General features: G+C 43.5%; 1 protein-coding gene across 1 annotated transcript in view; it reads left to right on the top strand.

Annotated features, from left to right (window-relative positions):
- The first annotated feature begins 6,753 nt into the window (after positions 1-6,753).
- Positions 6,754-13,438, top strand: part of rapgef5a (Rap guanine nucleotide exchange factor (GEF) 5a) — a 50,992-nt gene continuing 44,307 nt past the window's right edge. Inside the window, 2 exon segments of the mRNA XM_080516239.1 lie at positions 6,754-7,002; positions 7,004-7,027. Coding sequence (XP_080372365.1) covers positions 6,883-7,002; positions 7,004-7,027 — 144 coding nt within the window. The 5' untranslated portion in view covers positions 6,754-6,882.

The following is a 13,438-nucleotide window of genomic DNA, read 5'->3' as shown; positions in this document are numbered from 1 at the left end:
GGATGAAGTAGAGAAACCCTCTATGTGCAAACTCAATAAACAAAATATTTTTATTGCAAGTCAGGTGTGGAAATCTACATACTTCTGAGCAATAGACATAAAATATCTTCAACATTATGCACTAAAGAACTTGGAAGAGAATCAGGTATTTTCTTCGTTGTGTCTGCGGAACTAAGACAATGTAAGAAAACCCATTCATGAATCTTATGAAAATACACTTTTGAAATCTACAGTAGTCGTGGTTGGCTCTCCTGCCTCACTGTGAAAATATCTTTAATTCAGTTCTGGGCTTTTGGAAGTTGTTCAATATGGATTTTCTCTGTCATATCATCTGGAATCCAATCCAGCCTGTCCCACCATCATTAGTTGGATGGAATGTCACAAAAGATAGACGGATGGAAAATGTATTGTTATTGTACATGATATGTTATTTCACTGAATGCATTTGCTAGGTCATATCATTGTTCACTTTATCCAACAGACAAATCAGGATCGAGAGGTTTTTGTTCTGGGCTCAAGGACACGTGGAGCAGGAGTCTGAGATGAGCCATCAGCACAATAATTAATATTCTACCCACAGAAGAGGCATATGCAGCTGGATGCAAGGTAAACAAATCCCTCTAAACCTTGGACGTTAACCTCATAAACACAAACCTTGATTTGGATTCTCTGGAGAAAAACACAAGTTATAACCAAATAGGGAAAAGATTTTTTTTTTTTTTTTTAACTTATGTCATCAACTGAGAAAGTATAGTGCTTGCACCACGCTGTCTCTGGAATTCCACAGTTACCGCAAAGAAACCTTCTTCACTTATTTGCGACACTGGCTGGATATAAATATAGTCACCATGATCAAAGACGGGGACGTTTTCATCCCAGAAATGTTTCTGACTCATGATGATTACTAAGCTCTCTGCCGCAAACATCCTCAGAGATCCACAGTGTCTGATCTTAAAATTCGCTTGTTTAATGTTTCAGCCTCTCGTCCTTTGAAATCACCAAAGCAGTCCAGTTTTGTCCCAGGCAACAAGGTAACAGAGGAGGTTGAGAGAAACTTTCTCCGTCTGCAGTTCGTACAGACCGCCGCTAGATGGCAATCGTGTGGTGGGGCTGACATTAAAAACCTCAGCCGAGTCACTTCCTGAGGCACTGTCCCACACACCGGTCAAATAATGTAGAACTCTGTAATTAATCAGAAATGGCCCAAGGCTGCATGTTTATTTGTGTTTTCTCGGTTGTGGGTTTTTATATTGATGTAATGCTCAGTAAGATGATTACACGGGATGCTGGGTTTCACATAACATGCTGCGTAAGGACGACCACGCAGCGGATGACTTCACTCACTTGTAGCCAACACCCCTCTCACACAGTTTACTTATCAAATCAGCATAAAAACAACAAGCAAATCTGCTCAAGTTTGAACTCAGCATCACAGTGAGAGAGTGTGGGGAATTAAAATTGTTCTTCAAAGCACATTTTAATTTTATGCTGTGATCAATATACACATAGAAATCTTCATTTGCATGGCAAATTATAGCAACAAGGCATGCTTTCCATTATGCAAACTGCACACAGAATGGCTCAAGTGAGAGAAAGTTTTGAGTTAATACTTGTTGATGTCAGATATCAGGGAGAGGAAGGTTTAGGCTGGCCGGGGATGACAGAGAGGCGACAGTGACTGAAGTCAGACCTTCTGTAAATGCAGAACCCATCACACAGCGGCAGAGGATCCCAGTGACCGTCACCGCTGTCAGCTGTGAACAGAACCCTGGAGCAACGGAAGGCCTAAAAGGTTGTTGTATACAATACACCTTATCTGACAAGAAACTCTAATGCCGAGTGAAAACCCAGCACACGGGACAAATATGCAAACTATATGCACAATAAAAACCCGGGAGATTTGTGAGTGCCGACAACCAGCTTTGGCCCTGGACACGAACGGGTCTGCAAAATTCTGAGGCAATCTCCTCGTCGTAAAAACTGCATTCAATACATTCCATGAATTAAAAAGGCACACGTCTCTTTCCATTATTCTCGCTGTGGAAATATGTCTGCGTGAAGTAGCTGAGGAACTGACCAACTATTATGGTTTAAATAGACTGAACATCCAGAGGCCTAATAAAGAGCGTTGCAACTGCACTGAAAACAGAGTACCGGTAGTTTGAGTTCTTTTACAGTGGGATTGTTGCATCTCATGACCTCTACTGTCACATTGAGTTTAGCTTTTCGCTCCACAGTCCCCTCCTTACTTTTCCTTTAATTCTGCTCCATCCACTTGTCTCCTCCGAGTTCCTCCTTCACTTTCTTTTTTTTTTTTTTTTACCCCAGAACTGCTGTTTCCTCTCCTCTTCCCCATCCCGCCTCCCCTCATCTCTCACTCTCTCCACAGCACAGCTCTTCATCCTCCCGTTTCCTTTGTGTTGTTCTCTCAACCCGCTGTGTTCTCCCTGCTTCTCCTCCTCCTCTGGCAGTTCTTCTTTCTCTCCCTTCTTCCCTGGATGGAGAGCTGCGTTGTGGACGAGAGGAATCGTATCTATGCTCAGTTGGCCACGGGCTCTCTTCAATATTTAATCAAGAGTACATTTGTTTGAAAAGAGCTCTGAATTGTGTGTGTGGGTGTGTGATAAAGAGAGAGACGTCTGACCGCTCTTTGTGTGTGTGTGTGTGTGTGTGTGTGTGTGTGTGTGTGTGTGTGTGTGTGTGTGTGTGTGTGTGTGTGTGTGTGTGTGTGTGTGTGTGTGTGTGTGTGTGTGTGTGTGTGTAAGTGTCTGTACTACATTTGTATTCAGGGGAGGTTGGTTGAAAAAGATAGAAGTGTATATGTGTGCACTGTGACAGTTTTGGGATGAAAGGCTTCCTCTAGTTTTATGGTAATTGGTTTACTATCTCCTCTCTCTCTCTCTCTCTCTCTTTCTCTCTCTCTCTCTCTCTCTCTCTTTGTGCCCCCATTGGCCTTCTTGTTCCTCTCTTCTCTTATCCGTCCCCTCTGAGTCCTCTCCCTTCCCCCCATCGTCCATTCTTCTCCCTCTGCATCAACATGTAATCATCATATGTTGTATGTACCATATATACACAACCATGTGTGTGTGTGTGTGTGTGTGTGTGTGTGAGAGTAGCCCTCTGCCGTCAGGTTTGTTTGATTTCGCTGTGTGTGCACATGTGACTGTGTTCATGTATCAGCGGCTGGTCGGTCCCCACGGGCCACAGAGCAGCATATTTCATCTTCCTCCAGACTCGGAGGAAGAAAGTCCCGCTCCTTTTTCTTTTGCTTCTTCAGCAATCCAGCAAACATTGAGCGTCTCCCTTATTTCCTCCCTTCCATTTCCGGAGACTGCGATTCTAAATCTGACTTTTTTATTTTTCCATTTATTTATTTATTTATTTTAACGTACCGATGCTGAAGGCATCTGCTGCTATTCAGCTGCTGAAGGCCTCTGTGAAAATGAGCTTCCAACCAGTCACCATGATCTGTAATGTGACACATGTGCGCCGAAGCAGGAGGCCTCTTTACAGGAATTATGTTAAACAGTCTGGTGCAAAAATATTCCTTCCTTCCCAGAAGTAAAATTGCCTCATCACTGATCACTTCATAGCCTCTGATTCAGTGTCACACACCAATTCTTGGATGACATTTATAGTAATTTGTTTCAAGGAAAAACAATGACACATGGGGATTTTCTTTCTCCCTCTAAATCCAAGTCTTTTCTCTGATATGAAGAAACATTTTACAAACCGATCTTCAGGTTGTGGTGCAGTTTGGGGACTGTATGTTTATCTTCACGTGCCAGGATGTCGAGAAAAAAACAGCTCATTCAACAGTTCTGTGACAGCATGATGAACGACAGGGAAGGAAAACTCTATTGTTTGTCAGGGACAACGTATGGCAAACGTTTATCTCAGTTCACCCGAATTAATTAACAGTTCATTTCCATTTATTGTCTTAACCGTGATCTTTGTTTGGTCAGCATGTTGTGACTCTAATTTGGATATAAAAGGGTTAAAAAGATGGACAAAGTCATCCTGCAGGCTGAATTTGGCTCAAGCCTACAACACGACCTCATTCTTATAGAATTAAAAAGTTAAATTCATAATGTGTCTTGTTCAATTGTGTCAAAAGCCCTGAAACTGTAAATTCTCTGTTGGCTTCCAAAACTGAGCGACAAAAATCCCAAATGAAACACACAACGCTCTGACAAGATTAGAAAAGTATTCCTTTCTTTCTTTCTTTTTTTAATTTGTCCAAGCTGGTTTGATGTGGGTGAAGCTCCATCTGAAAAGATTTTGTGTTTCAAACAATCAATTTGTTTGCATCTGTTGCCTCTTTTATAAAACAAATGTGATCAAACACCCACGTGATCCAGATAAAGATTAAAAAAACAAACAAAAAAACCAACACACAATAATAACTAGGCCTTTCTTCAAACATTTACTTTGACTGTTACTCAGTCATGCATTTGTAATATTTCTGGGAAAAACTAAAAACGTGAAACCAAAACAGCTGGAACTTTATCAAGTGTTAGTGTTTTCTCCCAACCTCTGCTCCCTGCTGGAGTTTCTTTTTGTTTTTTTGTTTTTTAACCAGAACGTGACAGATTTCAGGACATGGTAGATTTCAGAAACTTGACAGGCTTCTGTCTGTTTTGTCGGTGCAGGGTACACACCTATTCTTAGCCGCACTGGTGGTTTATCGCAAAATACAATTGTAGTTGCTGTTGTTGTTGTTTTTTTAGAGTGGCATCTCTTTGTTTTCTTACCATCAGATGCCTGTCACGTTCACAACGGTTGCTTTGTTCAAATATCTGGAAGCCAAAAGTCTGCTGTGGGTCTTGATGTAGTGACCACGTTGTGCTCCGATTGCGAGAATGAAATAAAATGATCAGAGGAAGAGCTAAAGGGTCCAAATGACTCGTTTTATTTAAGCGATTGCTTCAAAAAATGTGCACAATTTTATGTCTGATGTCTGTTTTTTCACAGACAAAACAGCTATGGCAGAGACACTGGATAATTAGCATCATTGTGTGTCTGTGTAACAGAATAAAACAATACAAACATACACTGCCGACAAGAACATTTTTTATTCATGTCTGGTTTCCAGCCGCCAAACAGTTTATCTGGGCCATTACCTCTGACAGCGATGGTGTTGGTATAATCTGAGTCCCTGAAAGGCGGCAATTATCCCAGATTACAAGTCCTATCGAGAAACAGACTTGACATCTGCGTTATACAACCGAACCCACTGCACTGAGACTGAACTCTCCTCAGCTCCATATGAAAGTGCCCATCAGGCTCAGATGATCTCACGTCCCCTGAATTCAGATGAATTTTCTCTCGCACTGTTTTCTGTTACGCTCCTATATTACTGCATAATTCATCACACTGAATTTGGTGTCGTTCCAGGAACATTTTACCGTTCGACCAGGTGTGTGTTTGTTGTGGCAAGAGAGGAGAAAGCCTGATGTGACGCAAGCAAGGATCACAAAGCAAAGCATCCCTGTTGCTTCGACTGTGGGCTATTCTAAATTCACATGTTTTACATGGTCTGCAAGAGAAGTAGCTTGATTCATTAAGAGATTTTGTCCCTTCTGACAATATAAATAAGCATTGGGTACAGCTCTTGTTTCGCCATGATATTATCCTCGGTTAGAGTTCATGTGTGGAGTTAACATGTTCTTTCTGTGCTTTTGTGGGTTTTCACATGGTATTGCACTTTCCTGACACAATCCAATAACATACCTCTACTTTAAATTACATATAGGTGTGAATATGAGTGTGTATTTGCCCTGTTTCTTTCCCTACACATGTGTTTGGTGTCAAAATACCTCCAAGTGTATGAGAAAGAAAATTGTTCGAAGCATTTTCTTTGAGGAGGGGGGTGATTATGAGCTTTCCCCAATAACATTTGTGAGCTTCAGGCCACCCATGATTTGTGTCTATGGCCAACACTGGGACTCTCCCTCGAATGCTTCCTGTTGATATCTGCTCACGAGGGAAACTGGAACTGGCTTCAGGCTCCAAGTCTTTCTCTCACCGTCAGCACACAACACAGGACAGGCTCCTGAAGGTAGATTACTTACTGCACACACACACACACACACACACACACACACTGTGACCGCTCTTTGTTTACCTATGGAAATTTGAGCCAGGTAAACTGGTGACGTAGCCCCACCGAGCGCCTTCTGCTGCTCTGATCCCCCTCCTCCATTCCCCCTCACACACTTTTAATCCTTTGTTTTGGATTTTCAACTAATAACTCAAAAACACTGTTTAAACGGGAAAAACAAAAACAACGCGTGAGATGCGACAGATATGAGCGTGAAATAACTCGCGCTTAATTTTAATCCGAGCCTGGATGTGCGATTAGAGATTGAACGGTGGAAGTGATGCAACGTCGCTGTGCACCTGTAACCCCCCCCCCACCGGAGCGACTCTCTCTCTCTCTCTCTCTCTCTCTCTCTCTCTCTCTCTCTCTCTCTCTCTCTCTCTCTCTCTCTCTCTCTCTCTCTCTCTCTCTCTCTCTCTCTCTCTCTCTCTCTCTCTCTCTCTCTCTCTCTCTCTCTCTCTCTCACTCACACACACGTCAACCTGGTGGTGTTGAGGAGCAGGACGCGCAGTCACTGGGTGGAGCAGCGGCGGCGCGGCGTGCTGCGGAAAACGCGGAGGAACGGGTCGTTGAGCGCAGCGCGCGCGGCTCGGATGCAGATGCAGGTCGGAGAGTGTGAGCGCGTCTCGAGGCGGGGGGGAAATGGCGAACGGGCGCGGGCGGCGGCGGTGCGCCAGCTGAGGATACAGTAGACACCCGAGAGCGCAGAGAGGACGAGACGGGACGAGACAGTGAGAGAGAAAGAGAGAGAAAGAGAGAGAGAGAGAGAAGAGGGCAGCATGGAGGACTCGGAGCCCGCAGAGGACGGCTTGCTCGCGGGTTTGCGGTGGAACAGGAGCGCACGGGACCAGGCGCAACTCAAACACAAAATCCGGGATCTGCCGGGGCTCCTCAAGCACGGGCCTGCACCTGCGGAAGAAGAGCGTGAGTATTTCTGACGGACTCTCTGCCCTGACGTGTTTTTCCATGTTTGATGAAGGCTGACGAGTTTGGGCTCAAGGTTCCCCAGACGCCACTTTGCGCTCCGAGGCCGTTTCGTAACCCCGTCACGACTCAGGTGTTTTCACTCCTGCTGCCTGCGATGCTGTCGCAGAGGCACGCCGTGTGTGTGTGTGTGTGTGTGTGTGTGTGTGTGTGTGTGTGTGTGTGGTGTGTGTGTGTGTGTGTGTGTGTGTGTGTGTGTGTGTGTGTATGTGTGCGTGTGTGTGTGTGCGTGTGCGTGTGCGTGTGCTTGTGCGTGCGCCATCCATAATAAAAACAACTGCTGTTAGACACCATACCTTCACACTTGGTAGTCAAGGCAACACCCCCGCCATCATCTTCACCAGATTCATCACATGCACACGCGCACGCACGAACACACACACACACACACACACACACACACACACACACCACACACACACACGCACCGATTTACACGTCAAGCTCAAATACTTGTTACAAAACCTGTTTGTTGTTTCACAACACTGCAATCATGTTCATTCCAATGTGTTAGTGGTAATTTTCTTTTGATAGATTATAGATAGACTGTATTTAGCACAACATAAACTGTTAGACAAAATGTCATTGGATGTTATTATGTGCAATGACAAATCAATAATTTTTTTTCAACAGTATGTCGTGGCAGCACTGTTCATATGTTGCGTGCTGGTTGCATGTTCTTCCTGTGCCCATGTGCATTTTCACCAGGCTCACGTGCATGTGAGGGTAATAGTTGACTCTTTATTGCCCGTGAGGTTGATTGTGTTGTTGTTTGTCTCTGTGTGTTTGCCCTGTAATGGACTGGCGACCTGTCCAGTGTGTTCCCTGCCTCTGCCCATGATCGGCTTCTCTGCCACGCAACCCTGGACTGGATACAATAGAAGATAGATGGATGGATATAATGATATGATCCAGTGGTGGTTGGCACGATTCTCTGTTTGTGTACAGATTGCGTGTTCTTCCTGTGCCTGTGTTTGCTCCAGGTACCCAGGCATCCTTGCAATGGTAAATTAATGGATAGAAATATGAGACAATGGCTAAAATTGTTATGAAAGTTATTGTACTATTGTTAAAATCTACATGTTAATATTTTGAAAAATATTGCTCCACACAAAAAATATTCAAATAGTAAGTAATAGTATTTTAAAGTACATTTCATTATATGTCTATTATTGTTTTATGTAACCTTAAGAAAACACAATTGCAGTTCTTGGCACATCATCATATTCCACCAGATTATAATAAAATAAGGAGAACAATTCTCATATCCAAACAAAAATAAGACAATTGCCTGTTGTTTAGCGTAGCGTGTACTTATTGAATACACCATTGAATGACTTTGTTTAAAAAAATACAAAAATGAATTTGTTCCTAGCAACAGTTTTTAACAGGTAATTGTGACTATTTTTTCATTAAGAGAATATCAGCAAGTGACCTTTGTTAACTCATCTATAGCTTAAAAAAAAAAAAATCCTGTTTAATTTGAAGAATTATCATTATTGCTGATTTTATTTAACTGAAATCAGTCAGTTAAGAAGTTTTAAAAAAGGATGACACCACTATGTACCGTACACCGTCTTTCTCTGGTATGTTCAAGTGTTGGTTGACCAGGATACTGAACTCCAAATCTTTCCCAGTCGAGGTTGAGCACCATTGTCAGCAACCGTGCATGAATCTAACGGTGAAATCATGGTTGGTTATGGTCAACTGGAAGACTTTTAATTTGACACAAGGAAGCACCTTTCTCACGTGGGTGAAGTGTAACCCCCCCCGCCCTCCCCCAGCACTGGCTTGTATCCAGCTTGTTCTCCAGAGAGGTAACCGTTTTCAATGACGTTGCCCTCAGCACTGTTTTCAAAACAAAAATAAAGCCAGAGTTCAGGCTTATTTCTCATAGGACACAGGAAAGAGCTCTGGATCGCTGCCCTGTACCAATTAATCACTGTCAGAAAATAGGTCCACATTGGCTACCTTGTCTTCCCCTGGGGGATTGCTATGAATGTTTTTGAATTCCAAACAGTTTTTTTTTTCAAGCAGATATGCATTTTATTTTTGATATTGATTACAGTGTGAACATGGTGATATTTAAAACCATTTATTCAGTCCTTTTCAAATGTGCAAGGAAGTGACAAAAAAAAAGAGAAACGCAAGTTGTGAAGAATTCCGCTGCGATTTCCCCCCGATTCCTTGTTTGTCTCGCCCCAGTGGTCTGATGGCTCACAGCACTCTCATTAATATTTTCATAATTATTCAATACAGTCCAATGGCCCCCCAACATTACCAACTCGAATCGGGCCAAATTTCAAATCAGCCATCTTATCTGGCATCATGAGTCCTTTGGGTCTTTCATAACGACTGATCAGCAAAGCGGTAAACGTGCGTGTGGCGGTGTGCGCCGATGTGGAACGAACATACCTGACAGGCCAAATGGCTGCTCGACGTGTCAGCGGTGCTCATCTTCATTATCAGTGACAGCCAGGAGGAAACATGTCCCCAGTTCCCTCCTGTGGGAATGTGAGACGGCGTGTCAGAACGTCCAGTCCCACTGGAGCCAGATGTGCTAAAAATATGCAACATTTGTAGTGTAACACCCACGAGGAGACCGAGTTCATACCATGTTACATCTGGTTTTTTTTCTTTAAACTGATGCGTAAATGACCTATATTTGACTGTTTCCTGTTACCTGTTAGACTCATCCAATTTCCCTGATGTTGCAGTCCAGTACAAGATCTCGAAGAAAATGTATGAATGTCACTTAGAGAGAGAGAGAGAAAAAAAATGAATGATACTGATTATTATATTTCTCCCATACACTTCAAATACAAAAAAACAAAACAAATGGATGACGCCTTTTTGTGCTTTCCCGCTCATTTCTTCAACTGATTTCTTTTGTGTGTGTGTGTGTGTGTTCATGTGTGGCTCGGTGTGACGAGGCTTGGCTAAGTAGTGTAAAGGTATGGCGGCTGTGCAAACCGGTCCTCTCTGGACACTCGTGGTTTGAACGTGCTCCACTTGACACAGGCTCACATGTATGCAGGCACATGTTTCTATGTACCGAACAACACTTAAGTGACTGAAAAACTGATCATTGACCGCAGCAAGTTTGCATAACTCTCGTTGGTTCTGACTCTATCTTCAGGTATTGTGTGTCTTTTGTTAAAATGACCGGCGCTCCGTAAAAGGGCAAAACATTCGATCTCAGCAGTTTTTTTTTTTTTTCTTTACCTCATGCGTTTCATTGATGTTTGCCGACAGCTTATGAAGTGAGTTGAATCTGTTTTTATTGCACTGAGCCATCTGCCGCCTTTTGGTCCGGCCTGCAGCAGCCTCGCCTTGGAGGATCATGTCTGTAATTACCTGTTGTGACTTGCTTTGGTTCAATTATTTGTCCTTTTATTGGCCGTGGTGTGACAGGAGCTCGGAGATTTGTGAACATTATGCTGACATTTTACCTTTTATTGCACTCACCCCCAGTGCTTTGTTTCGCAGCCAGTTTACAACCAGGAAAACCTGGCCCGTGTTCCTTCGTGTTTTTTTTTTTTTTTTCAAACGGTCGACTGAAGCTCAGTCAGAATTGCCCACATCTGAGAGCCACATGTCGGTCCATTCATTTCCCCCTCTCCCACCCTACATGTCCACGTGTGACGGGAGCAGCATCCCTGCAGCGTCCTCTCGCTTCCATCTTTTTCTGTGGAAATGCGACACCTGACTCATGAAACACAAAGAAAGGCAGATCCTGACAAGTCCACCTGACTAAGACTATTTACTTTATTATTTCATTTTTTTTTTTAATCCACTAGTTACAAGGTTAGACGTTGTTGTACAACCAGTTTTGCTGTGGCGTCGTACATTTGGTTGGATTTGACTGTTAATCCAGAAGAAGAAGTAGAACCAGTGTGAATGAAGCGCGGGAGATTTATCTTTAGTGAATCCAGTGATTTTCAGTGTGTGAGGCGGGCTTTCCCTCAGAGTTGCCAGAGAGCTTATGGGCAAGGCGCAGCGGTGAGAAAAAAAAAATCTGTGGATCCAGGAATGCCTTTTCCTAACATCACGTATTCTTTCCTATTTTATTGTGATGGCATTGGAATTCCAAATTCAAGATTTTGAGAAATGTGACAGTTGGAGTGTATGTATATATTTGAACACTTAAAAAAAACAAAAACATTGAAACAGCCAAAAATTATTACTTTTCATGACAAAGCATGTTTGTGTAATGGACGCTGAGAAAATGGCGTGGAGATGAACTGAGGGCTTGAAGATTGGGTCAATCTTCACTCAAAACAGCAGGTTATCTGAGATGTTACAGTCGTCGTCGGGGAGTCAGGACCAAGCAAAAGTCATCAATAAAATGCGACGGTTGAACCTGCATCAGGGTCACAGGAGTCTCAAGGTCCACCGACATGTGTGGGAAACAATGGCTGTCCTGATCCCCCAGGGGAACGACTGCAACTCAGATTAATGACAGAAAGGTGTCAGAACAAAGAGGGCATCCCAGCTCGCTGCGGCTTTTAATTTCCTTCCAATCAATTCATCGACTGATCATTCTGACTCTGGTTGCAGTTTGCACACACTCCTTCGTGGGAAAGTCATTCAGCGATGGGAAACTTGATTGTGGACATGCTTCTCTGTTTTCATGCATTTTAATATGCGGATGTGTTCTTTCAACAATACATATACTGTTGTAAGAACACAAACTTTGATATACCAAGTGTTCCTCATAAACAGTCTGTATAACTGTATTGTGTTGTATTTTTGGCTGTAAGATGAGATTATGAAACCTAATGCACCCTTAATGCGGGCTCTGTGACTTTTTAATCATGGCAGAAAACGAAAGTGTGTCAAAGTCCCTCGAATATGATCGTATTTCTACATTATGAATCCAGCATAACAGGGCTTTCGCCCTGTGTTTTTTATGTCTGCCAGCAATATTCCACATCCATAAGTGCATTATGCGATACATTGAAATAAGAAACATGAAAGCATGAGTGAGAGGCGGACTGGGATGCACATTGCACGGTAAGAATGCAAGCACTGTTTCCCATGTTTGTTTATTTAAAATGCATTAAAAGTTGGAACGGTAATACTTGAAACATAGTGTGCTGTTTAACAAAACGTCCTGACCACCAACACTTTCCTCATCTGCTCAAAATATGTTTGTGCATCAGTTCATATCACAACATGCTAAGTTAAATCAAAGTAAAACCCTAATAAAAGCTCAAAACAACCCGTTTCGGAATAAATCAACCTGAACATGTGAGCTAGTATCGACATTAAGTGTGTGTTGTGGTAAACCAAAGGGACGTCAGCAGCGTCTCCTCACAGCGTCGCCTTGTCATGTGTGGACGCATGTTTGCTCGATACCGCCACGGCGGTATCGATTTCTCCATTTTGACTTTCTCATGTGACTGGTGTGTGGAGGAGTCAACAGGAGCGCTGTGTGAATCTGTCTGCAAGTGTTTATGCTTGTGTGACAGAGGGCTTGCCAAGCGTACCGTTGCTCCGGCTCTCCACTGTGCTCGGCAATCTAATCTGAGAGTAATCCATTTCTTGCAGATAATGACCTCGCTCTCTCCTGCTCCCGCTCTCCCTCGCTCGCTCGCTCGCTCTGTACACACTTTGAAGTCATCACACAGATAAGCGTGTCAGCATGCGCTCTGTCTTTATGGCTTTCATTCATCTTCTCTTCTCGACTCCACTTCGTCTCCTCCGTCGCTCTCTTTGGGCCTCCGAGGCTCCGACAGCAGTGCCCGTGTGTCGCCTGTAATGGGGAAGCGTGTGTTTGTCGGAGGGGAGAAACTCAAGCGCAGACACGGTGAACCACATGCGGACAGAAACGTCTTGTTGTGTGAAGCGGTGCGAATGAATCACCTCTGGCGCTGGAGTGCGTTTGCAAGGAGAGATGATGGCGCAGAAACAAAGAGCCATTGAGAGATCAGTGCTTACCAGACAGAGACACAAAGAGATGGAGGGATAAGATGAAGAGACCGAGACAAAAGGGAAGGAGAGAGAGAGGGAGAGAGAGTCCCAAACAATTTATTTAGTGTATGTGCCCGGCTGGCTGGTGTGTTCCAGTTAACCTTCAATCCAAACGCTGCACGAACACAAACCAGCTCTCGTTTTACATGGACGTCTGGGAGCGTGTCCTCAGTGACATTGTATTCTTCACAGCCAATTACTGATCTGTTCTGTAAAGGTTTCTCTGGTATAGCTCCCAACAATTTACAATTTGTTCATTGGTAAAACTGACCTTTTGGACGCTGTCACTTCCATCTCTTTGTGTGGTCATGTTTAGTGCAACACACGTATTCATGTGATCATTGTAGATGCAGCCATTAATGCATTCTTACCAAA

Source organism: Blennius ocellaris (genome assembly GCF_963422515.1).
Source record: "Blennius ocellaris genome assembly, chromosome: 20".
In the NCBI taxonomy this organism is placed as follows: Eukaryota; Metazoa; Chordata; class Actinopteri; order Blenniiformes; family Blenniidae; genus Blennius; species Blennius ocellaris.
This window is presented reverse-complemented; position numbering and strand designations above follow the sequence as displayed.